Consider the following 27,237-nt stretch of genomic DNA (forward strand, 5'->3'; position numbering starts at 1 on the left):
TCTGTCAAATAAATAAATAAAATCTTTTTAAAAAATATGGAAATTACTGTAGAACGTATATGTGGGTCTCTCTTTCATTAACTCAACATTAGCCATGGAGGTAAATGCAAGTACACACATGCACACGCACACACAAGGGACTGGACACAAAGAGGGGACCAAAAGGCTCCTGAGAACTGCGAAGTTGGTCCTCACCATGTTCATGACGATGGCGGGAATCTAACTCCTTGAAACACTGGCTGGAAGCCCGCATCTGCACATGCTAACGTGGCCCCACAGGCGAGGACAAAGCTGAAGAAAGGAAAGGTGAACTGGGTCCAGATGCTTTCCTGATGATGAAGTCTTTTTGATAATCTCTTAAGCTCCAACTGAAACCACCCTCATCCCATGAAGTGTATACAGAAAGCCGTGAACTAGGATGTCGACAAACGGAACAAGCAGGTATGAAAGTTATTCTTTAAGCAAGCAATTCAACTCAAAATCATTACTCCCGAGGATTTCTTCCCACTGGTAACCGTGAGAGTGCGCTGGCAGACGTTTGTGCTTTAAATGAGAAAGAAGTCGTGGGTGATATTAACCGCTGTTACCCTGCAACCCTCCCACTCTGCTCTGAGCATCATTTTCAGTGACACTGGGAATATGGTTCTAGCATCATTGAGCTCCATGAACTGCATACAATGAATAAAGGAGATGGCAGGTGCTTTGCTCTGTCCAAAGAATCTCATAAATGATAAGCTAACATGTAAGATGTTTTCTATTTGGAATATGGATAGGTTTCAAAAAGTAAAGAATAAACGACCCTACCACATGTCACTGAAAATAGCAGAGAAGATTAATACAAGGAGATTTAGTTGTGTGTATCACTGTAGAAGTGTGGTGGGCAACCTCCAAGATGGCTTCCAGTGACCTCCGCCTTCTGGTATTCATATCCTGGTGTAACAACTTCCCTCTCTTCCTGACTATGAGCTGATCGGCTTTGCTTCTAATTAATAACACTCAACATACATGATGGGATGCCACTTCTGAAATTCGGTCACCAAAAAAAAATGTGGCTTCCCTGTTTCTAACTCTCTCTGCTTGCTTGCTCTGAGGAAAGCCAGCTGCCACATGGTGAGGTGTTGAGGTGTCCTGCGCCAAAGCCCACAGGAGAAGGGACTGAAGGAAGCCTCTGACCAACGGCCACGAAGGACCAAGATCTCAATCTCACACCCCGTGGGAAACGGTACCCCACCATCCCCAAACAAGTGAACTCAGAGACCTTTCAGGTAAGATGACACTCCTGGTCAACAGACTGCCGCCTCCTGACAGGCACCGGGCCAGAGGCACCCTAGCTAGGCCTGTGCCCAGAGTTCTGACCCACAGACGCTTGGAGATAATGAATGTTTTTTGTTTCAAGCTGCTAAATTTTGAGGCAATCAGTTACACAGCTTTGTTACACAGTAATGGGCAACTAATACAAAAAGACTCCAGATAGAGGGCTGGAAACTGATTCACATATATGTCGAAACGTGATTTTTCTAACAGAGGCATTTCGGGCCACTAGGAAAGATGGCCTTTCAATAAAATTTTCTGGAACAATTCATTATACACACAAAAACAATGAAATTTGATCCCTACCCACCATCCTTAAAAATGAATTCCAGGTACGTTGATTATTTACCTGGGAAAGGCAGAACTGGAAAAATTTTAGGTAATATGGGCAGAAAAACCTTTCTAACCCACAAGGCAGGGAAACCATTCTAAAATCACAAAAATACATGAAGTTCTAAGGCACCAATGAGAGGGTAAAAGACAAGCCACGAACGGAGAGAAGACACGCGCTTCACATACAGCGGACTGTAGATTATTATAGTGTGAAGAAATTCTAAAAATCAAAAAGGTATCAACTCAACAGAAGAAAATGGGCAACAGACTTACACAGACTCTTGAGCAGAGACGAGATCTAAATAAATATCTCAAAGGAATCTAACAAATGTATGTGCATATGCCGACCTCGTGTGTAATTAAAGAGACCCAAGTTAAAAACAATGAGACACCAATTCACAGACACTGGGCTGTCCAAAGGCAAAGCCATCCAACAGCTGAGATTAGCTGGCTTGCTCTAAGCTTTGTGGTTGCATCATGAGGCACTTAGGGTGGTGATAGTTAACTGATACATAAGGTGGCCAGATAGTTGGTCCTACAATCCTTTTTGGTAAGGGACAGCTATCCATTTATCTATCTACGTGTCTATCCATCCATCCTTCTCTCTTTCTCTCTCTCCATCTCCAACACAAATACACTCATTTATTCACTCAGCAGACATTTCCTAAAGATTTGCTCTGCCCTGCCAGCCACTAGACATTAAAGACAAAGAAAGGAATGAAGCAAAATATCCCCGCACTTATGTTTTTTCCATTTTAGTCACTGGAGGCAAAGAAACACAGAAGTATGTGTTGTGTCTGACTGGGAGATTTTCCACAGAGAAAAATGGAGTAAGGATGGGGGAGGGGTTCTAGGTTGTGCTAGGGGTGGCTGTTTTATAGAGACCTACTCCGGAAGGACTCACTGATAAGGCGGAATTTCAGCAGATGAATGAAGGAGATGACAGATGTGTCACACAGGCATCTAAAAGAGGCAGGTTCCAAGCAGAGGGACTGGCGGGTGGGAGTGACACTGGTGTGTTCCATTCAAGGAGCAGCACAGAGACCAGTGTGGCTGGTCCAGCACACTCAAGGGCTAGAAAGGTCAATGATGATGTCAGAGGGACAATGACGGGGCCAACATACTAGGCCTTACAGGTTGGGACTTTTGTTTCCACTGTGAGCATAAGGAAACTCAACATGAAAAAAAAAATTTATTATGGTAAGATATATATAACATAAAATTCACTATTTTAATCATTCTCAAGTGCACAATTCAGTGGCATTAATTATAGTCGCCACATTGTACAACCATCACCACTATTCCTAAAACTTTTTCATCATCCCAGAGACTGTAACCAATAAGAAATAGCTCCCCATCTCTACCTCTAGCCCCGTATAATCTCTAATCTACTCTCTGCTTCTGTAAAATTTGCCTATTCTAGATCTTTCATGTAAGTGGAAACATATGATAGTTCTCCTTTTGTGCCTGGCTTATTTCACTTAGCATGTTTTCAAGGTTCACATGGTGGTACGTGTCAGAAATTCGCTTCTTCTTATGGATGAGTCCAATTCCATTTATATATCACATTTTGTGTATCCATTCATTTGCTGATTGACACTTGGGTTCTTTCCCCTTTTTGATTATTGTGAATAGCGCTGCTACGAATACTGGTATACCACTATTGGCTCAAGTGACTGCTTTCAGTTTTTGGGTACATATGCTGGGTCATATGGAATCCTTGATGGTTTTAAACATAAGGGAGACACGATCTGATTTCTATAGAGGGTAGAAACAGGGAGACCAATTAGGCAGATTGTGTTTATTTTCAGATAATATAGTACAACACAGAAGAGGAAATTACCTCCTACAAGAATATCTACAAGAAACAGATCTGTGGCAAATAACACTATCTTGTACCATCGATGTTCGGTGATTTTCAGAAGAATGGACCTCATCTGAAGGGATCAGAGAAAAGGAACAGCTACTCAAAGTCAGTGAAAAGGGGGAACTTAAATCATGATCATGATTATTTATTTTAGGCAACTGGACTTTACAAATGCTCTTGCTGGTGATCCATGTACCTGAAAAAACAATGACCAAGTCCTCTTCTCATGGTATGTATGAGATTCGGGCAAAACATAACCCATGCCCATGGACACAATACCATTAGCACCCTGATTATTTGGGCCCAGAGAAATCTCTGCTATCACCATGGCCCCAACTTCACACCATTGATCTGTTCCTATGTGTCAGGTAATGCTCTGAGTGCTTCCCACACATCACCTCATTCGTCAAAACCACCGTCAGATAGATTCTATTACCCCCAATTTATGCAAGAGGAAACACACCAGAGAGGGTAAGTGATCAGCTGAGGACCACACAGTTAATAAGGAACAGAGCCAGAAGTCCAAATCCACACAGGACGACTCCACAGCTGGTGTGCTTAAGACATACTCCATCTTTCAGAACGGATGTCTGCAAGAGAGAAGCCTTGGGAGCCAGAAGCTTCTGGAAGGAAAATGCTAATCCTGATAAAGTATGTCTGCCATGGTTCTTTGCTTTTGTGGTCCTGTCTCAAGCAGGGGCAAATCTGGAGGGCACTGCATCCCGTTTTTTGTTTTTTTTTTTAAAGATTTTATTTATTTATTTATTTGACAGGCAGAGATCACAAGTAGGCAGAGAGGCAGGCAGAGAGAGAGGAATGGAAGCAGGCTCCCCACTGAGCAGAGAGCCTGATGCGGGGCTTGATCCCATGACCCTGGGATCATGACCTGAGCCGGAGGCAGAGGCTTTAACCCACTGAATCATCCAGGCGCCCCACTGCATCCCATTTTTATAGGTGGACGTCCTACCAGATAACTGCTGACTTGACATATGGCTTGAATATTTATGTTTCTCAATAATTTTATAGAATTGCACTGGGGAGACAGAGGGGCGGGAGAAAATTTATTTCTCCAAAACCCTTTACATTTAAAACGCTGTAAACTACGTTAGAAAAACAGAAATATCCGTAGTTCTATTATTTGAGGCACATCTCAAAGTTAGTCCTCTGAGCATGACGGGAGAAACAGGCTGTCAGATTCATCTTTAGGAAGGAAAAGGGAAGAAAACACAAATTTATGGTTAGAAGCATCCCAGCTCTAAAGTACTCATCCTTACAGTTTCCACGAAAAGAACTTAAATTTGCAAGATTATTATCAACTTAAAAAGGGGCTTTTGCAATGTGCTTATCAGGGTGTCGAATGACTTCCAAGAATAGGTTCTGTAGTTTGACTATAATTTTTCTTTTTTAGTCCTTGAAGAATATACTAACATCCCAAGTTGCAGTTATAGATTTATTCTCAACTTCCCTGCCTGTGGTGGAGAAACTCTCCATTCCATCCTGCATGTCACCGAGAGCCAAGTTCATTCAACAAACATGTGCCACGTGCCAGCTACGAGCCAGCCGCTGTGCTGGGCCTGAGGGCTGGTAGTGAGCAAGACAGACAGGGTGGCCCAGTGCTCCTCAGTTTTTCTTCCCACAGATGATTTTCACAGTTCTGCTGGTGCTCAAAGACTTTCCAACCGGCCATGGCAGGCACTTCGAGCATTTGCTTGTATCTTCTCCCTACTTATTCATAAGTATGTATTTCCCAAACCCTTGAAGTAGGTGGGGCCATGCGAATATTCTGGTCAATTGTCATGAACAGAAATGTCATCAACCACTCCGGCGCTGAGGGATGGAAGAGCCTGGCTCTCCAGCAAACCTCTGCTTGCCATCAGCCTGGGTCCCTGAGGGACTGCGTGGAATGGACTGTCCCTGATTCCCAACGGCCCCCCACGAGGTTCTCGATGTGTGGCAGTGTATGCAGGATGAAGCCCGAGGTTCTGGAGTTTATGTGTTCCTGTAGCAAAGCCCAACTTCTGTCTCGTGCTATTTGCCTTCAAAACCCAGAGGTCTCCCCCTTCCCAGGGGACATCATTTCCCACCGCCTCCCACCTGCCCGCATCTGAGTACAGATGCCCACATAAGGCCAGCTGCATTCCTGTGTTTTCTGTCCCTTGACTTGTGTTCCTTTCACACTGAGAAAAATCTTCTTCACTTGCTGCCTTGGTCCTTTCCACCCTCAAAGTCCAGTTCTAAGCCCAGCACATCCATGACAACCCCTGCAGGGGAAACTGTTCCAACAGCCTCTTCACACCACTGGGTCTCCACGTGGAGGATTCTTATCACTACAGACTCTGGGGACCATCTCCCCTTCTCCTTCGTCCCTGGACGCAGGCTTGAGAGCCAGGTTCCACACCCAGTGGCCATGCCGGGAGGGATGGACTGTGGAGCGGGCTCTGTGAGGAGGAGGATGGGCGTGGGAACTCTGCCATTGAGGTACAGGGTGGGGCCAGGGAAGACTTCTTACTGGCACCTTCTGTGTGGTTCTGGGTGTTGTCGTTCCAGCAGCATCTACGTGCCAGCCCCTCCCACAACTCTGTGAACTGTATCCCCCCTTTCTGTTTAAACTAGATGAACATTTTTCTGTTGTTTGCAAAGAACCCTGACCCACACATCCCCCAATACCTCCAACCTTGAGAGGCTTCCTAGCTTCCAATTTCTTATTGAGCACTTGCTATATTACATATTTTGTTTCAAACATACAGATCTCCTCTTCCCCACTAGACTTTCCTCTCCCTGAGGGCAAGGACCACGTCCTAGACTTCTGCGTCCCAAGCAGTGCTTAGCAAAGTGCTGGGTCCACTTTAGAAATTGACGGGATGGCCGCGTGATTCATCTTCTGAACCAGAACACGGTGGGGAGTAAAGAGAGGGGCACCATGATCAGTTACATCAGGACAACAGGTATAAAGCAAGACTGTCCCAGGCAAACTGAGACATGGCCATGCTGTGCTAGCTGATGGAGGAAGCGTAACATAGCCAAAGTGAGAGCATCAAAGTGCAGTTCAGGACACACGAGTTCAAATCATCACAGCAGATACTCCTCTCCTGGAGTCTCCCAGCTCCCAGTTGGTGGGGACAAGAGACTGGGCCTAGCTGACCTTTCATGTTCGGGTGTTGCTGAGATACCACTTTGGTTTTCCTAAGAAAGCTTTTTCTATTTGGTGCTTTTATGATGAAGAATACCTTTTGTTCTTAATGAATTCATTCTAGACTTGGTAAAAATCACCCATAAAACTTTCACCCCCAGAGCCATTATGTTGCCCAGGGCAGCTGGTGTACATACATAAGACCCCCTCCCTGGCCTACCAGGGTCCCGATGGAAGAAGAGTATTACCAGAACCACACCCAGACTAAAACCTCCTCAAAGGCCAGGATGCTGTTTGTTATTTGTATTGCCAACATGTGGGCCGGTGCGTCGATAACATTAAAGTTGGTAAACGCTGAAACCCACCATAAGATGCCAGCATCAGGCACATGGCGCATGTGTGAACAATCCAGTGTCAGGGGGCCTAGTCTCTTTCCTTCCTTGCTCTGGGCATCTGCCTCTGCCTCTGACTGCAAGCTCGCTGTGCCTTCTACTCCCTCCTGCAGTATGGACGGACGACAGGTCCAGAGGGAGGGGCAGCACCCGCCCCAGCCCTCCCTCCGATGCCTCTTGCTGAGCAAGCATAGCAGCGCTCCTGTGTTCAGCTGCCGTGGCCGAGGCTACAGGAATACAGTGAGGGAACATGGGTAAAAAGGTAGCATCGGTAAACTTCATGCCACACACACAGGAGAGGGTCACTGACTGGGAGCCATTATTGCTATGAAGGCACAATTCTTTCCGTGATGCATGCAGTTACCCTCCCCATGCCCCAGCACAGGCCTCAGGAGGAGGAAATTATCGTCAGTGGTTGCACAAGTGTTGATGCAAGAGGCGTGAGAGCAGACTGCTGAGCAGCGGGACACTCAGGTGGTACTCTGGATGGTGAACAAACAGGTACACGAAGGTACAGCAGACACACCAAGCGCATCCTGAGCTGACATAATCACAACGACGAGTTCAGCTGTAATGCCAATAAAATACACAGCTCAGCAGCACGGAATAAAATCTACGTATCGAGACAGCGACACCCAACCACGTCCTAACGGGCGGGCAGAAGACACTGATGGGTGTGGCATGAACGAAATGGACTTAATAGCCAGTGTACTGTGTTTTCACGGTGGGTGACACCAATTTAACATATGGGCGATGAAGAAGTCAATCTTATATCAAGTTTAAAAAGAAAAAAAAAAGAGGAATGAGAAAAACCGCATGGGGTTGGAGCCAATATCTCAGGGCTGGAAGGAAAATAGGAAGGAACACACCCTCATTTGCTTCTAACACGGTTAGCTGATCTGTTTGAAATTAGATCCACTTTCAACTGTTTTAACTTAATTATTAAGCCATTTCTTAACCTTGTGAACGCAGTTTTCATGTGCTTTCAAATCTGGCCCTGAACTAATAGACCCTTTCACTTCAGTGGTTTTGGAAATGAATGTTAGATGGAGAGGAAAGCAGTTTTACGGTGCTTTTGTAAGGGTCAGAGCTCTGAAAATATAGTATGGTTTGTACATAAAACTCAGTCCACCTGAATATCCTGCTGGCCCTTTGGGAATGAAGGCAAACCGTGCCACCCTTTAAAAACTCCTGCTTCCTTTCCACGGGCAGTCGGCTGTGCTGGTGCTGAGCCATCTAACTGCTCAAGCGAATCCATTACTGGGATCAAAGTCTTAACGGATGAGAAACAGGTGGCAGCCAGGAACCCTGGGGGCAACCTTCCCATTGCGTCTGAGAAACGGAATGGTAGGTCCAGCTCTCCGTTCTAGAACAGTTGCCATTAGAAAGACACATAAAGAGAAAGAAACATCCGTCATGAAGAACACCTGAGCTCTGAAATTGCTGTGGGGCCTCTTTCTGCTTATCGGTTTTTCTCATTATGTGGAGGGGCTGCCAAGTTCGTCTGTTTTCATCCGCCATTTTGTAGGAAATCGACGGCTGATGATTGCAACTATCTTTGTTGTTGTTGTTACGATTTATTTGACAGAGAGAGAGCACTCCCAGGGCGGGGGGATAGAGGGAAAGGGAGAGAGAGTCTTAAGCACACTCCGCACAGAGCACAGAGCCTGATGAGGGGCCCGATCTCTCGACCCTGAGATCATGACCTGAGCCAAGAGTCGGACGCTCAACTGACTGTGCCACCTGGGTGTCCCAATGACAACTTTTGAAATGATCAAAGGTTGGGCAATTTTTACCGTCTCTGCGTCACTGTGTGGAATGTATCACAAATTAATAACGATAACATTAAGAGGGGCCAACCTTTATTGACTGTTAAGCCATTTCCCCGTAGTCCCATGAAGCAGGTACTATTATCCATGTTTATGGAGGAGAGAAAGGCGGTGGAGAGAGGAAGAGGAGTTTACCCAAGGTCATACTCCTTGTAAGTGGTGAAACAAAGATTCAGACACGCGTGTTCAGAATCCAGCATCAGTGTTCTTAACTGCTGTACAGTACTGTAGAGTGAAAGCCAATGGAAGCAAAGTACCTTTTAAAAAAACACTGACGTTAAAAAAAAAAAATTAAGACCCAGGAAATCACTGATTTTTAAAAGTACACTTACCTTTATCAAATATTAACACACCTGTGATACACCAGGCACTCTGTCCACATTATCTAATTTAATCCTCTGTGGCTTGATTGTGTCCATTTTACAAATGAAGAAACTGTGATTTAAGGAAGTTGTACAGGAGCAGAGAAGCGTGTAATTCCGATCTGAACCCAAACACGAGAGACTCCAAATCTCGAGCTTCTTCCATAAATCACCACCCCCCACCCCACCACCACCTCTTCCTTATTTAAAGCAATCCTTTCCTACTAGGAATAAACTCAAAAAGAGAAAAACTTTGCAATAAAACTCACTACTTAAGTTTGGAATCAGAGAATTTTCTTCCGATTCAGGCACAAAATGGCTTTGACTTCCTAAGTATCGATCTCAGAGATGGTAGGATTCAAGTGATTTGTTAGAACATGGGCCACAAGAGAGGAAAGAGCATCAGGAGTAAAACTAGTTAGCTTTGATCAAGCAGGGGTAGTGTTCATACTCTCCTGTCTTCCTAACACAGGCTGGTGACGCGAATACCACTTTCCACAGAACGCAGAAAAGACAGTTAATACCGTCCATTTTCTCCTCATTTTTTCTCTGCATCCGGCACAAGCCCGCAGTGGTATGCAGAAGACAACTAAAGCTGTGAAGTCATCGGTAAGACTCTTGCAACTCCAAAGGGAAAGGTGGTATGAGCCTGGGCTGAAAAACCTGGGCCTGACCTCACACCCTTCAGGATGGCCGCTCCCGAAACCCAAGAAAACACCACATGTTGGTGAGGATCATTACCGAACCACTCCTCACCTCTGACCGGTCTGCTGTTTCTCTGGCTACCTAAGTACTTTGAGGTCATCCCGCCTCTCTCTTCTTTGACCGAGAAGACGCTGGGTTTCGTACAGGGTAATAGTATTCAACTTAGAGACAAGAATAACACAGACTCTCATGTACTCTGCTGAAGAGCCTAACAAAAATCAGTGTAAACATCCACTGAATTTTCATATACTGCTAGGCAGTAGCTGTCAAGATACACTGTGAAAAACAGCAAAAGTGTCTACAATTTATCTAGGACGGAGGTGGCAAAAAACATGTACATGTATGTGTTTATATTGTTAAAGCAAACCCTCGGAAGAATAAGCCAAAAACTAAAGCAAACAAAATTCCTTAAATAGGTAAGAGAAGACACAGGGTGGAGAAGACAGAAGGTGAACTTCTCAGAACATACTTCCGTAGATTTGATTTTGCTAAATATTTTACATGATTTTGAAACAAAACTAAATTTTTTAAATTCCCCCCAAATTTGAAAATAAAGTGGAACAAATGTTCCTAGCAGAGTAGTCACTGGCTGGTACAGCCGTACAGAGAGGAATGATTTCGGCTCACTTGAAAACCAGCCTCTGCCCGTACATCCCTTGAGGGAAATACCCAGCAACAAAAACACCTGTAAAACCACCTCCCCACCACCGCCACCTCAACTCAGCTCCGCGCTCAGGAGTCACACTGTAGGTGATGGCGCTAGTACGGTTATTCGTGGACAGTTATGTGAGTAGCACAGGACACAGCCCATGAGTACTTACGCAAGGTGACGAGGACCTGGGATTTTCAGTGTGGAAGAAAAGAAGTTACACATGTTAAAGGTGGGTGACAGGTATGTGAGATGTATTATGCTTGAAATTTGCTACAGTACAAATTTTCCATAACTGAGTTAAAACAAAACAACTCCTCGATGACGACTCTTGGGTAATTTTTCATATTATCAGGTGGTCACAAATCTGGTGCAGTAGGCACTGTTTCCCCACGGGTTTTCTTCAGGTGGCATGACTGGATGGCATGGCAATTTTCTGAGGAAACTTCAACTGTGTAAAACGATCATCGCACTGAACAGGATACGTTACGACACACTTGGGCTCTATGAGGGAGTGTGGCAAAAATATCACCGCTCTTCAACACCTTAAAACTTGTGCTTTTTCTCAGGGTTCCCATGTCTCTGGCCCTTCCCCCTAAGTATCCCCTCCCCATAGGCAGGTTTGCATGTCCCCACAATCATTTCTACAACCCACTTCAGGAGAATTATTAATACGCAGATGAGACAGTCTTCACCATCCAGGGGGATGCAGTCCCACGCTTTCTGAAGTTCGAAGTGTGGAAATTTGGCCTTATTACATTACAATATTAAAACTGCTTTTATAAATAGCAAACACTCTTTCCCACTTGAGAATCATTTTCTTAGAAGAGTCGTTTTCAAACTTGAGCAGGCACCAGTATTACCCAGAGAGCTTATTAAGAAAACAGGTTACTGGGCCTTGCTCTCAGAGTTTCCGATTCAGGTCCAGTTTGAAGCCCGAGAATTCGCCTTTTTAACAAGTTCCCAGATTTGCCGATGATGCAAGTCTGGAGACCACACATGAGAATTATTATCCAAGAACATCTATGAAAACGTATGTGTCCCTTGCTTCCTCCTAAGAACAAAGCCCCCTGATACTTTCCATATAAAAGTTCATGATCTCCCCTTTCTTTGATTTATAGCTGTCCTTTGAATTCCATGATGCTTTCCCCTGTTTAATTATTATATAACCTTTTTTTGAAATTAACTATCCTTAAAATGATACTTACTCAGAAATGTTCCCCATTAGCTTATAGGTAGCTGTTTGCTTCCGTATTCCTTAAAAATATTCAGACCAATTTTGCTTCTTTCCTATCACCCTCTCTTTCTAATTCTCTATTCCTTTAACCAAACTGAAAGGAAAGATGGGAATAATCATGAAAGATGTTACCATACGCTGTTTCCTAGCACATAATTTCGTAGAGGACAGTAACCTTTGACTTTATTATTGCTCGCCTTTTCTATCCTGTTGTGGGCACTCACTTATAACCTGAAAATAACAAGGCCTGATGTTTATTAATATTTATAGAATTCAACGCCCTGCCACAGGGTAGGCAGTCAATCCATTTTTGTCAAACAGAATATTTCAATCACAGAATCCCAGAGACAACTGAGGTCCAGGGAACCTAAGTGATACACAAACGGTCACAAAGTCTGTTACCACAAATGCCAGAATGCTATAATCTGGATCCCACGATGCCCACCTAGGTTGCGCTCCTTTCCCCAGTCTGTTCTACTTCTCACTACTTTTATCAGAAGACGCCAACAGGACCTAAAGGGGGACAAAATAACTCTCAAGGAGCATCGGGCTAAATACTTAGAGAATAATCATAAAATTCTCAATGAGGATAAATGCATTTACTTCGGCCAATAATTTCTTAACACAATATTTTGCTTTAGAGGATTTGACCTTTTCAGATGTCTTTACAAAGTGTACAGGGGAGGTCGCTGTTCAAGACACACTAAGGAAAAACCTACAACATGCAGAAACACATTCCAATGGGATGGGTCCTCTGGTCCTAAACAGACGATCGTATATAGAAATCCACTCCCCTCGCTTACCCTTACACAGCGTGTACTGCATGATGAGGGCTAAAACAACGAAACACAACAACAATGATTAGTACCAGGTCATCTTCAGGGTTTGCTCTTTCTAGATGCAACTAGATTTATGGGAAAGGGACCTTTGGCAGCTGGTCGCTATGTCCCAGGAACAGTATTAGTTGGCTTACAGACACTACCAAAGGGACTCCTTTCAATGACCCTGTGAGTGAGACGTTAGTCTTCCCATTAAAATGAAGACCAAATGAAGCCTGGCAGTTGCATGGTTAGGGGAAACTGGCAAGTCCAGATGCAAACTCAGGTCTGTTGGACCCCAAGGTCATGCTTCATCCACAGAGGAAGCAGGCTGGTTCTGTCATTCAAGAGTTCCAGAACCTTTACCGGTGCTCAAAGAGCTTAAAGAGTCTGGGACGTGATTAAACCTCTACCCACTCTCTACTCTATAAAAGTGGGACAAGCTGTTCTCCTCCTGCTTAATTTATTTTGGCTTGTGTCATCAGCAAAAACATTTCTAACATCAGGACACATTGACTGAAGAAGGCTTTTTGACCCTGAGCCTGGCGTATCTTTAAAAGCTGACAAGTAATGAAGCGTAAGGTCACGCTCAGTACTAACATACAGGAAGTCACAAACGGTGATGGAAGCCTGGCCTGATTTTCCCTCGAAAGTCCTAACCCTTTGGCTTCGTGAGTGTGGCCCTGCCCCTTCCTAGAAACCGAGGAGGGCCAACACACAAGTGACTTTTCCTCATCTCATCCAGGATCCAGGATAGTCCCATGCAGAGAAGGTCTGTTGGCTGAACAGATGACAACGCGTTTTCCAGGCTGGAGGGAGGGAGGAAGGGGGACAGGAGGAGGCTGCCCCCCAGAGTTTAAATGGTGCTGTCCTTGTAGCAGATAACACGACAGTCAAGGAACTAACAAAAGGGTATTGCTTTTCTTCGTTGAGGATAATGTTTCAAAACGTTATCCTTTTCAATAGACCTACATCAAAGGAATTAAACAATCATTTGCCCACCACTGCCATTTGCTGTGAAATCCTTTTCACTGTGGCTATTTCAAGTCAACCTTGTAATACATACTCTGTAGAAAAACAAACAAACAACAACAACAAAAAGCCCACTTCCTTGAAAAATCTCTCAAGGATTAGCTAACACATCAGAAGCCAAATCTTTAAGCAAGAGAATTTAAATTCTGGATTCTAGTGTTCCTTCCTGGTCATCCATCCCAAATCCCTAGGACTTTTTTTTTTTTTGAAGCAACAGCAACCGTTAATGGCTACGCTTATCAAGTACTAGAGCTCACTCCTGGCTGAGCGGGACGACACACAGTTGGCAGGGCCTGGGCGAAGGCGAGCCTGCATCACTCCATGTATCAGTCCGAAGGCCGTGCGCACTGATTCTTCACGTGCCCCTGTCAGGCTCACGAGAGGCGTCACTCATGTTTGCACCCCAGAGTCCATCACCACAGTGAGTGAGAACACAGATAACGGCACCCTCTTTGTCGCTACGCTCGATGCTTAATTAACATGCCCGGGCAGTTTATTTTGAGGGGAAAGATAATACACACATTCAAACAATCGTGGAACTCGATGGCCAGATAAATATCGCTTCTCATTTTTCCGTACGCAAAGTCATGGCTGCACACTTTTTTGTGGAGTGCTTAACAATTGTGTTGGAGAAAGGACATCAAATGATGCTTAGAAATGTGATACACATTTTCATTTCACACCCCATCAGCTTTTACAACTGTAGCTCAATGAAATGTAAGAGGGAGACTGGCAAACAGCCAGATTTGCACCAAGGTATAAAAGAGGGGTCAGGTTACTTTTTTATAGAAAGGAAAAAAAATTGTTTAATTTTCACTCCACATGACTAAAGCAGATATTCAACAAACAGCCTGGAGAGAGGCACTCACACCACACACACCGACACGCTTTAGTGCCTGTTTAACTGCAGGCTCTTACTGTATTATCAACAGCTTCGTAAAGCAAGAAAACCTTCCTCTCCTCACCCCCTTCCATTCAGGATCTCCTGACACAGAAATGCCCTGGATCAGATGATCTGCGTTCCATCTTCCACCTGAAAATGATGCCTTTTGCTCTCCACGGCTGGCCTAGAAGTAGGAAGGGCTCATTCCCTTTCCAGGAGGAGCAGCAAAGCTAAAGGCATCAGCAAAACCGCATCTTTCTAATTCAGAGTTCAGTCTGTCAGGAAGGATTAAAGCCTCATGCATACATAAAGAGGGAACTAGAAATGATAACAGAAACACGGTCTGGAATCTCTGTGCTTCTGCAGCCGCTGTTTTACCGGCAAGGTAGAGAGAAAAGCATCTTTTACTCACCTCTGTTAAACCTGAGACTTCTCCCTTTGCTAATGGTTTGCTGATGGATGGCGTGTATACTTTGGCGTCTGATACTGGCTGCCCTTTCATGAAGTGTTTGCCTGATTCGTAAATGTCCACTTCGATCATTTTCCCCATGAATGTGGGGTTCTTTGGCACTAAGACCTTTAAAGAAAAATTCACAAGTCTTAATTTTAACAAAATAAACTTGCCATTTTAGAGCACTGTTTTTAGATTTATAGGATGACTGCAAAGGAAGCAGAGGAGTCCCGGATACCTCAGACCCCTATTTTCCTATTACGAACATCCTACCACGAGTACGGGACGTTTGTCACAATGAATGAACCCACACTGATGTATGACTATCCACCGCAGTCCATCCTTTATTCGGACATCCCTGGTTGCCTCCTCGCATCTTCTCTCTGTCCTGAGATCCTATCCCGAGTAGGCTCCATCTTCCAGCTGCTCAAGGATCTGGAGATCCTGTAGGCAAGGAAGGCGTGTGTGGGAGGAGCCACGGGCTGGAGACAATGCTCCTTCCTCGGGATGCCTGCTGTCTTCAGGCATGTGGCAGGCAACCCAGGAGAGCCCCCAGCAATCAAGCCAGTCGCTTTTGGACAGGCCTTTGATATGCTTCTCTTGGCCGTCCCGTGCAATGAGGAAAATGGAGACAAACTGATGAAAGCCTTATACTTTCCATACCTGCCAAGTCAGCTGTCAGAATCATGGTCTGAATAGACACTTCAGATAAAGGCCCGCATGTTCGTGTGTGCATGAGCATGTGTGTGTGTGTGTGTGTGTGTGTGTGTGTGTGAGAGAGAGAGAGAGAGAGAGAGAGCATGGGTGTGTGATTTGGGGGGGCAGGGAGCAGAAGAACATTTAAAAGCCCCTTTTTAATGGCCCAAATGTTGGTGTTGGAGCTAAATGTCTCCTCTGACTAACAGCCCCCATTCCCATCTCTCGCTCTGTCCTGGGACGGGCACGTTGGTTCCTTCTACCTCCCCAGACGATCGGTGGCTCTGAAGGCTCCTTTGGCTAGTTCACAGGGAACTGTCAGACGGTCTCTCTCCGCTCGAGATTTCTAACAGAAGCACTTGTTTACCTCGAGCAAACGTTCCCCTCCTTGGGGACCCGGAGGAGGTTTGCACACAGCGTGTCTCCCTCACGTTTCTGTGTCGGGACCTCAGCCGCTTGCCAGGCTTTTCAAGTCAGAATCCAAAACAAACAGACTCATTCCAACCCAGTAATACTGTCATTTCTAGATACCATCTCCACTTCTGGAGCTCATCTTATTTAGAAAAATCATTCCTCTGACATCTTTGATACGCTTCGCTGTAGAGACAGACAAGCTGGAGGCGAGCCAGGGTTCCACGGCCGACTTCTCTGGGAGGCGAAGCGGGATCTGGGTCTTTCTGGGTTTGATTCTTTTTATGACCACTGAGTCCACGGCCTCATCAAAGGAGAGGAAAAAGGTCACCTGGGCGCTGAATTACTCACAGCAAGCACATGAACTCAAAGAGCTTTAGTATCAGAATATGAAAGCCCCTTTAAATCGGTTTTTTATAAAACAAGAAAATCTCTAGAGTAAACTGTCCCTGGGAGATGTGGTACCATTCTGGGGAGAAATAACTCTCCTTGATCTGCTGCCTTGATCTGAATGAAGGGCTCAGTGTTATTTTCCCCCTCCAGTTGTAATAATTGGAAAAAGCCCGGCTGCTTTAAATTGGAGGAAACAGCTAATGAGGCATGCCATTGCCTTTAAAATGAAGGGGAAAAAAGTTTCCTGCTGAGGCAGAAACCCAGATGGCAGAGAAAAGAGAGGGAAGAGGCGACCAAAATACAATCGAGTTCCTCCCCAGGGCCGAGCAGGTTGGCCTGAATAGGAAAATGGCTCTTGGGAGCCAACTAATGAGATGGAAAATGGGGAAGAAACTCGGCTCCGGCATCGAGTGCTGGGAACCCTTCCTCCGCTGTCGTTTCTGCCGGGTATGGAACAGGGCACGTTTAGTCTGGGCCTGGAAAAGTTCCTCCCGCATTTCCTGAGGACTCAGGGCCCAGTTTGGGGTTACTCCCTGGGAAGCATCAGCATGGGAGGTCTCTTCGACTACGGCTTCCCTGCTTTCTGACAAGGGTGGGGGGTTTCCCTTGCCCCCCCTCCCCTGACTCACCCACCTAGCCTGAAGAGGCTTCCCACACTCTAATTTCAGCCACGACCCACAGGGGAAAAAAAAATTCACTTCTTATTTAACGAGAAAGGAACAAAAAGTAGGAAAACACATTTGGTATTAAGAAAAGTTAATAGTCGGACGCCTGGGTGGCTCAGTCGGTTAAGTGTCTGCTTTTGGCTCAGGTCATGGTCCCAGGGCTCTGGGATCAAGTTCTCCCAATGGGCTCCCGGCTCGGCGGGGAGTCTGTTCCTCCCCCTCCTTCTGCTCCTCCCCCTGCTGGTGCTCTCTCTCAAATAAATAAAATCTCAAACAAAACAAAACAAAACAAAAAACCATTAACAGAGTCCAGGAGTGACCTACGAAATCCCTATGCCCATGGAGAGTCTCCTGTCGAATTGGGGAGAGCCCCTCTCTTCCTGGGCCTTTTCCAGGGCCACGGCCCCTGAAGGAGGCACTCTGTATTCTTCAGTTGCTTCTGAACAGCTCCCCGTCTTGGGGGAGTGGAATCCCAAATGTTGAGAGAGAAGCTGGGCGGGCCGGCAGTGCGGCGAGCCGGTCCAGTTTACAAGGGAGGGCAAGGCCGCTGGCCGGTGGGCAGGCTCGGCCTGTGAAGACGATGCTCACAGTGAAGCTGGTTTGATCTTCATGCTGGTCTCCAGAGCTGGCCACATGAGCTGAATCCACAGAATGGACTCTTTCCCCTTGGCCCCCAGCATTCTCACCAAGGTGGAAGTTAAAACAAACAAACAAACAAACAAAAACAAACAAAAAACAAAAAACCAAAAATCCTACAACTAAACAGAACTGAAAAAAACAATCGACCGACTGACCACCTGAGTGAGAGCCAGGGCCCCGGGAGGAAATCCCTGCCCTTCCCCGCCGAAGTGGCAGACATCCTTCCTGTTCCCTGGACAGAACTTTCCCCTCTCCTCTGCCAGGCTGTGGGAATTCCGGCAGCGAGGACTACCCGTTCTCGCCTCCTAAAGCCCACGGCTGGTCCCGGCAAAGACGACTGAAGACGAAAACACACTTACTCCTTTGCAGAGGCATTCTGTGGACGAAACCACAGAGATAAGGGCCCTGTTCATCTAGCCGACCCGATGTTCTAAAATGCCCTTGCTATGACAGGACTCTACAACCCTCCCCTCCTTTCGGTTCCTTTTGCTTAAGGTGATTTGCTTCACAGCCCTCTCTCACTCCGGAGAAAGCATCAGGCCTCGGAAGTGTCGCTCACCTGCTCGTAGAATCGATTGTGGGCAACGTAAAACTTGGAATCAAAAGACTCTTCGGTCACTAACACTTGTTGTCTTTCACCAATCTGTGGAGAGAAGGGGAGAGAAAAGGAAAGGTAAGGGCAAACGCCTGAGAATCCAAAACAAAAGTGCCAGCCTAGACAGTCCTGGCCCAGTAAGCGGTGTCCTCTCGGAGTTAAAGCGGATTCTGGGTTGCTAGTTACTGAGCAGCTAATAGAAGAACCACGAATTCAAATTTCCTGAAAGACGCTATTATCTATGCACTAATATAAAATGAGCCTAGCATGAAATCTTACTTTCTTACATAACTATGAAACAAGACTTAGCTTCCTCCTTCAACATAAGTAAGATAATTAAGGCCTCTAACACACACAAAAATCTTCTAAGTATCACTTGGTTTCTCCAAGCAACGTTGCAAAACAAGCCGGAACAAGCTGCTTCTAATCCAAATTCATGAAAATATTTTGGCAACGGGGAAGAGTAGTAATAAACATTAATTTGAGTTATGAGGGATGTAACAGTAAAGAAAATGCCTCAAAAACTAGTCATTAAGTCCCTGCATCTAAACATTTCACACATTGCATATAACTCTTCAATTACTGATGAATTCCTACGGCTATTTCCTTATTAAATACGTTTATTCTCTCATAAGCAACCGCCTCTTCTTTGTTACAGCCACAACCCCATGTTCATGTTTTATTTTTTATTTTATTTCTTTTAGGAAGAAAGACAGCAAAGATATGGGACTGTTAATTCTCTACAGGATTGATCTACATTTACGGTCTAAGCACACATCTTTAATAACCAAGAAGTTAAATCAACCAAAACATTGGTTGAAAAATGTGACCAGTCGAAAACATTCTACCACTTCCAAGTTTCGTCCACTGTGAAGTACAACATTTAAAGCACCAATTACTTCTTTCTAACAAGGTTGTCAAAATGTCTGATGTAGTAGCAACTAGCTGCACAGAATGATTGTGCCTAGAATTATTTTTGCCTTCGCTGCTTGATAAACACAACTCTCTGTATCAAAGCACATGGGCAAGAAGATTTCAAAAAAGCCATCCCTAGGGGCGCCTGGGTGGCTCAGTGGGTGAAGCCTCTGCCTTCGGCTCGGGTCATGATCTCAGGGTCCTAGGATCGAGCCCCACATCGGGCTCTCTGCTCGGCGGGGAGCCTGCTTCCTCCTCTCTCTCTGCCTGCCTCTCTGCCTACTTGTGATCTCTGTCTGTCAAATAAATAAATAAAATCTTAAAAAAAAAAAAAGAAAAAGCTGTCCCTATTCTCATATGTAAGGACTTGTTACCATAGTCGGGCAGTTAGGGTTTAGGAAACGTAAACACAGCTGCACTAAACAGACCACCTAACAATTAAAAACAAAACACCAAACTCTCCTCTCCATCATACGATGCCAAAACCTAAACACACCATAATTTACTATCTTTTTTTACTATCTTGTTCAAAATGTAGCCCCCTTAGCCAAAGGTCGTAAGGTCTCTAGGAGGATACTTACCAGGCACTTCCTTCACTCCCTGAAAACTAATGAACTTTCCTGCCATATTCACCCCTTTTGAAAATCGAGTGGCAACCAAAGAACATCTCCCCAACTTCTCCACTGAATGGGAATGGCTGTTTATTTAACAAGACTGATGAATATTGGTTTTTACTGAAGTATATTCTTCTGGAGGAAAACTTAGCATGTTTGTACACATTTCACAGTGTGAGTTGCTTATGACTTAGGCTAAGTATCTGTCAATGGTTCTTAAGGAAATCTGCAATTACACTTCATCTCACATTAAGTTTTCGGGAAACGAATCTAGCAACAATATGAGATTGTTGAGCCCCTGAGACGGTAGCTGCTGCTTCCCTCTTGTTTGAATGAAGGTGGACAGCTGTAGTCCGCACTGCTGGGCTGTCCTGGCTCACCTGAGTAACAGCCACGTGAGCTCACACAGACCCAGAGTCGCGGAGACTTGCTACGCGTGCATGGCAGAGGGCGGGGCTTCTGATCAACCACCAGAGAACTATTTACAGTTGAGTATTTAACTGTTATTTGCCACAAGGATGCAGGGAAATGGCTATGTGTGGTAATTTACGGTGGCAAACATCTTCCTGTCACCTCTTCTGTCCCCTTAGTCATGCATCCTGTCTCACCAGTGAGGCTCTTAAAGTTCCTCGAAAGACGCAAAGCAAAAATGAGCATGAGGAAGCCAGGACTTGGATGAAAAGCTGCTGTAATCTATTCCAATCCCCTTAAAAAACTAACTAAAATGAATAATAAATGCCCTTCTCGATATATACGTATATATTTTTAAAGAATGAAGTTGCAATGAAGTGACTATCAGAAACAACCTTTAAGAGAATTGACTATTTCCCGTAACCTTAAAAACACCCATGACATTAAGGAGTGGGGGTGGAGGGGGTAGGTTTCAGGTGGAACTTGGGGGGGGAAATTTAAAAAATGGACAAATTCCTAAGAATATGTGAGAGGTTGACAATGAAGTGTTTCATAAAGATTGTGACTGGTAGCACAAATTAGGATGCCAGTGGAATCACGAACCCAAAGAAAGGTCTAGAGCTGGCGTCAAGACAGCTGGAACATTCAAGGACAGGAGGGAAGGGGATGCCTGGAGGGAGGAGGGATGGTCAAAGCAGGGGTGTGGCCTGCCCGCAGAACCTGGCAGAGAGGAGTCTCAAGGAGGGTTACTTAAAAACACTAGCCACTACTTGTTTGAAGCAGATGTTAGATGGGAGGACACAGGGTCTGAGTAGATTATTTTTAAGATAAAAGAGAGGTGAGTACATTTACTCATTGCAAAAAGGAGAGGTCAGGAAGTAGCAGGACATGGGAAAAGGAGAGTCGGGCTGAAGAGGAAGTGGGTTATAATATTTAAAACACCTCTCAGTTCCAAAGTTCTAGGTCCTCCTTTGTGGTAGATTGGTAGGATTGGGACGGGTACGCCCACAAGCTTCCCGATGCAGGAAATACGCACTCTGAATCCAGGTTCACTTTCCCTGAAGTCAATGTAAGCTTCAAGCACACAGCTATTTTCTTGCTGCACTTAAAAGTAACATGATCTCGAATACCCACAAAGTCCTTCAAAAAGCTGTCGAGAGACCTGAACCCCAAGAAGCCCACCAAAATCTTCCCAACAAAGCCCTTGTTTTATAATCCTAGAAAGATAACCCTTTTGTTTCTGATTTGTTTTACAGGTGTATAATTTATAGTTGGTTAACTAAAATGCTCACTTAGCTTCCTCAACATTTTTGGGTGTAGGAAGGTGTAGGAACTTGGGATGGGAAGTTACGAATTTCAGGGGGAAACTGAGTTTCCTTTTGAGAAGTCTGACCTTGTGGAAGAAGTCAGGACTCCTGCCAAGTGGCGGTCAGTCCTGCTCACACAAGGTAGGCTTACTTCATCATTTATTCCTCAAATGTCCGTGGAGAAAGCTATTTTTCTCAGGGCAAGCAGAACTTCAGTTAGTCTATTTTAATCTAGCTTTAAAAAGAGGTTTCATGAAGGGCACCGGGGTGTCTCAGTCGGTAGAGCATGCAACTCTTGATCTCAGGGTTGTGAGTTTGAGCCCTACGTTGGGCACAGAGCATACTTAAATAAATAAAACAATAACAAAAAAGGATGTTTTATGAAAAATGAATGATAAAAATGGTCTTGTAAAACCATTCTTCTTCCATGTCACAGACTGTGTCCCCAAAGTGAGGCAAAGTGTAGGAAAAAGGCTTCACGGGATCCTGCATTACTGATGATCTCACAGAGCTGGATACGAAAGAACGCACCTGGTACAGTTTTCCAGGCCTTGTTTGAAAGATGTGACAAGGGGTCTTATGGTTAGTTATCTATTCATTTATCCATGAAGTCTGGAAATAAAGGCAGGAGTCCCATAAACGGACCAGGAAGTGAGCAGCTGAAGCGGGTTTGGCGATCTCAGGTTTCAAAGAGAGGAAACTGAGGCCGGGCCAGAATGGTGTTCTGCTCTGGGGCGCGGGCAGAAGAAGAAGAAGAAGTAGTCCTGGAGCCCCTCCCACTACCTGGGCCCTCCCACTTGAGTGCTCATTGGAGAAAACCTACACCATCAGAGATCTGATTCTGCAGTGCGTGACTTTTCCTTGAGCAGAGAAACATCTGCGACAAACAAAAAGGAATGTTTTTAAATTCAAGTTTTGGGCAGAATTTTCAGTACATTACATAATCAGCTAGCCATGTTATTTGTGTCACATCTATGCTTAAAATTTCCCAAGCGCCCGAAAGTTGTGAGAAACATCAGTTCTAACCATATGGCCAGATAACACACATAAAACAGCCTTGCGTTAACAAAGCAGTGGTTTCCGGCAGAATGTGGCTGCTGAATGAATGCTCTTTTGAGTATACTCTGTTTCTCCATTTGTCCTCAGAAAGTTCCTACCTGACTGAGTAAGGACTGAAGAGAGACACTGAACAGAACGGCTTTCAGGCCGGCACACAATACAACCTTAACCAAAGACCGTAGAGTTGGTGGCCTTCACTTTTACGTCGGGAAGAAATGTTACTTGTGTACGACTCCCTTGCGCTAGAAGAAGTAGAAGGTTTCTTTTAAACTTCCACAGATGACTTCAAATATAAACTTCACACAAAGTTTATTTTTTCTTTCTTAGTCCCTCCCTAGCCCTCCACGTCCTCATTTCTGTTTTACTTATAGAGGAAGCCTGGGATAAGGCTTTGGAAAAAAATTCCAATTCAATCTCTACTGGAGGGTTAGGTTTGAAAGATCTCGGTATTTCAGTGTTAACGGCTCAGTATCCAAAAAACATTCACAAAGGACAGATGCATATTTGAGTACCGGTATAAGAGAAATATTTCTTTCTTGCAACAGTTATAGGAAGGTAAAGAAATTATTTTGCTTCCCCTGAAGAGTTTCTAGAAATTAATTCTTCTGTCCAATAGCCTTAGGGGAAAAAAGGAGATTAAAACACATATATCAAAAGCTCTCATAATTATTTATATCACATTCCTAATAAACTTGAATATTCGTTTATCCTACAAAATGTTCTGACATGCAATTTCCGCAGCTAAGTTGTTGAGGGTTTCTTTCTTTCTTTCTTTTATTGTTTTTCTTTGTTTTTTTTGGTTTTTGTAGATAATAAAATACAATTTTTCTACCTGACTGGTTTCTGAATGCATGACTCTGGGAAATGTCAAATGTCTTTCTTTAGTTCCAGTCAAATTAGTTTTTTTCCCCCTCCCCTAAGCCTCCTGGAACATGTTAAACACAAGGCTGTGACCTTAAACTCTGAAATAATATTTCTAGTGTCTGTGCAAAAGCCTGCCCTCACACACACCTTTAGACTAATTATTGCCGTGTAATGTTGCTGGTGAACCACTGTAATTACACTTGGAGAAAAGTATGGTCTTGTTCTTTCCTAGCTAATGAAAATGATAACCTTTCCATTTTGATTCATCATTCACAACAGGCAGAGCATGCGATGCTGGGTCTCCAGGGTATCCGGTAATTTTCCTGACTGTTTATACGCACTTCTGTTTTCTGGCCCTGCAGACGCTGGAACGAAAGAACCAGGCATCCTAATGCTAACAACAGTCAACAGTAATAATAGCAAGAACATTAAAATTTAATATCATCCTTACTCGACAATTCCATTCCGTAATGAAAGGGCCATGACACAGGAATGTGTGTCAAAAAATGATGATGGCGCAGAAAACAAGTAATGGGACTCAAAGTCCGTCGTATTCAAAATGCTTGCCGTCCGTTTGCTGGTCTACCTAGAGATTCTTGAGAGACGTTGGCTGGTTTCTTCTCAAAGGGACTGATTCGTATCTGACTCTAAGACAATGACTGAAAATACATTTTATCAGACTTTTTAAAAGCAGTATCTTCTGGGTGAAAAAAACAAATATTAATCTTTAGCTCTCCTTACTAACAGGAATAAATATATGCAAAAGAAAAAGAATGTTCCTTTGAGGTAGAATATCCATTCCCGGAATTAGCTGACCTATGCTATGAGTACCTCAGTGGTCCTATTGTTCCTTCCTCATATTTCAGAAGAAACACCAAGAAAACTGAGAAAAAAAAAAAAAAGGCTTTTTGCAAAAGTAGGGATATAATATACAAAGGCCAGATGCCAGGGATCTCTGGAATCCGATTAGACTATGGCATTTCTTCTAATAGCAGCCCTGTGGCCTGTCTTCTTCAGTCGCTGGCCGGCTTAATTTCTGTCTTGTGCCCACTTCAGCAAGAGAAAAGGGAGAGAAAAGGGAGTCTTTTCCCACTAAGAGGTAAAATCCCATTCTAATAACAGAGCTCTTTTCATCTGCTGGGTGAGAGCCAACAGTAATAGTACAACAACCATGTTTTATTGATCTGGTTAAAATAATTCTCAACAGCAAACAGTTATGTGACAAATGCCAACCTGATCCCTTTGCAGTATTAGAAATGTATACCTGGGTGCTTACTGAACTGCCAATTCAAAAAACAGCCAAGTTTTAACCACCTGCCTGTAAATTTTCAGTATTCTAGAACATTCTAAGGTGTTGCCTACAATGCTTTTGTGAAGATTTTTTTTTTAAAACTGTGTTAAGAACACAGAACATGAGATCTACTCTCTTAACAAACAGAGACGAGTGGCCCTTCTTAATCACAAAACTAGCACAAAGTATGTTAGATCTATTTTTCCCACATCAGGTAAGCTTGACAATGCCCAGGCAGTGTAGGAAGGTGCTCAACAAACATTTAGAACTATCTCAAGTCGCAAAGCCAGATGCTGCCAGTAGTATCTATCCATGAGATCTTATCAATGGGATGACTAAAGGGGGCCATCATGAGATACGTGTGCGGAACACTCTTTTATTAAAAGTTTGATTCTAAGATTAAATGTTAATCTCCACGTACTTCCACCTTCCCCATCTTTTCACATTGGTCTCTACCAATCATGACTCTGCACATCTGGGCCACTCTTCTTTGACGGGCTTCTCTTGGGGCACAGAAAGTGACCACACTTACGACTCAGGACAGTTGAACAGATAACCCTCCTGGAAAGTGTCTTTAGGATTTGTGTTTAACTGATGACACAGTAAACTAGCTAGATCACAAAGAGAAAGAAAGAAGAAAGAAAGACCACTGGGTTTTAGATATTTCGTGTTTACGTAATTCTACTAATATGCGGTAATTACTTGCCAATCGCCTTCACATCTTCGCTCAAAAGTACTGAGTGAAGATTGCTGAGAGCCTAAACACTACCACAAGCTGTATTAAAACACTATAAGCCTCAGAAGAATTCAAAGAAAAGTCCAGACACTTGGTGGAAGAAAGGTATGGGTATGGTACACAGGACAATTTTCTCTGTGGTAAGAAGAAGGCTTCTTTTCAAATACTAAATTAGAGGAAAGGACGGATAAGTTCTAGTATAACCAGGCTCTAGATATGAATTTTTGGAATCATGAATTTCAGAGTTGGCATGGCTGGAAGAATGAATAGATCATTTAGTACAAATACATCATTTTATAGATGAGAAAACTAGGGCTCATTAGAGACTAAGTGTCAAGGCCAAAGTCATACAGCTTATAATATCTTATAATAATACCATAAAAAGTGGATTTCACCCTGACCATGGTTTTTCCACAAGTCAATTGCTGAAGTGCTCTAAGCCTGCACCATCCAGTTCAGTGGCCACTAGCTCAAGGCTGCTGAGCCCTTCAAATGTGGCAAATCCCAAGGGAGAGGTGCTATAAAATACATACCAGTACAACACAATCACCGGATGTCAACAATTTAACATGAATAAAATAATATAAGCTATTCCATGAATTTTATGCTGATTACATGCTGAAATATTTTTGACATATGGAGTTAAACATATTATTAAGATTAACTTCATCTGTTTTTTTTTTTTTTTTTTTTTGGTCTTTTTTTAGTGTTGCTACCAGAAAATTTAAAATACTGTGTGGTTCATAGGACATTTTTACTGGACAGGGCTGCTCTAAACCAGTATCAGCTAGTTTTTAAGGATTTCACAGAAATCCTCCCTTTTACTATTTCAGAAAAGACCATCCTAGTCATTTTTCAAAAACTAGTCATTTTCAAAAAAATTGTTTTTAACTCATCACAAACACTCATAATTTCAGTAATCATAAAAATACAACAGCTTAATTTTAGGAAAGAACGCACACATATCTATCAATTATAAAGGCGGGATTTTCCACCTGGTAAAATCCTCTTTTTGACCCTTGCATTATTCTTGTTTCCATTTTTCTGGTCGATCACAGTCTCCCCAAAAGCGAAGGCATGAGCAACCTGCTTGTTGTTTTTAGGGAGATGGAGGCAACCAAGGGGAGGTCATCTGAATTTTCCACTCTGTCCTTCCCCATTTTGGGTAGCTGCAAACGCGGCCTTTTCAAACAAACAAACAAACAAACAAACAAACAAACAATGGTGTTTGCTAAAAAGGCAGAGATCGAGCTATTCTCAAATTCATTTTTCAAAAAAGCCCAAAATAAATGTCCCACATACATACCGCCTTCGGTAGGAGACATCTCCCCCTTACCAACCCTGTTACCAAAGAACTCAGCATAGACGTGAGCAATAAATTACACCCACCATCTTTCAACCATTTGCCAGCCAGGATTGAGGCGGAGGGAGGCAGAAAGGATTAAGCAGAAATCAAAGACAGCCAAGCTCTAATGGTGTCTAATTAGCATTACAAAAGACGCTGCCCCAATCTTTCAGCAGCGGGCAATACATCTCATTAAAGAAGACTGAATAACAATTCTTCTCTCCTGCTCCCCCCTCCCCCACTCTCTTTCCCTACCCCCCACCCCCATACTCCTTGGCTTAGCTCCGGGAGACCCCG

The 27,237-nt window shown here is 44.0% G+C and overlaps 1 protein-coding gene across 2 annotated transcripts in view; it reads right to left on the bottom strand.

Annotated features, from left to right (window-relative positions):
* The window catches only part of LOC111138564 (CDK5 regulatory subunit associated protein 1 like 1), a 653,240-nt gene that overhangs the window by 13,243 nt on the left and 612,760 nt on the right, over positions 1 to 27,237 (bottom strand). For both annotated transcript variants that reach the window (XM_022490583.1, XM_022490584.1), the window contains exons 13-14: positions 18,363 to 18,446; positions 14,961 to 15,125 (exon numbers count right to left, since the gene is read on the bottom strand). In XM_022490583.1, coding sequence (XP_022346291.1) covers positions 14,961 to 15,125; positions 18,363 to 18,446 — 249 coding nt within the window. The remainder of the gene's footprint in view (positions 1 to 14,960; positions 15,126 to 18,362; positions 18,447 to 27,237) is intronic.

Source organism: Enhydra lutris, unplaced genomic scaffold (assembly GCF_002288905.1).
Source record: "Enhydra lutris kenyoni isolate GAN:26980312 unplaced genomic scaffold, ASM228890v2 scaffoldscaffold93, whole genome shotgun sequence".
Lineage (NCBI taxonomy): Eukaryota > Metazoa > Chordata > Mammalia > Carnivora > Mustelidae > Enhydra > Enhydra lutris.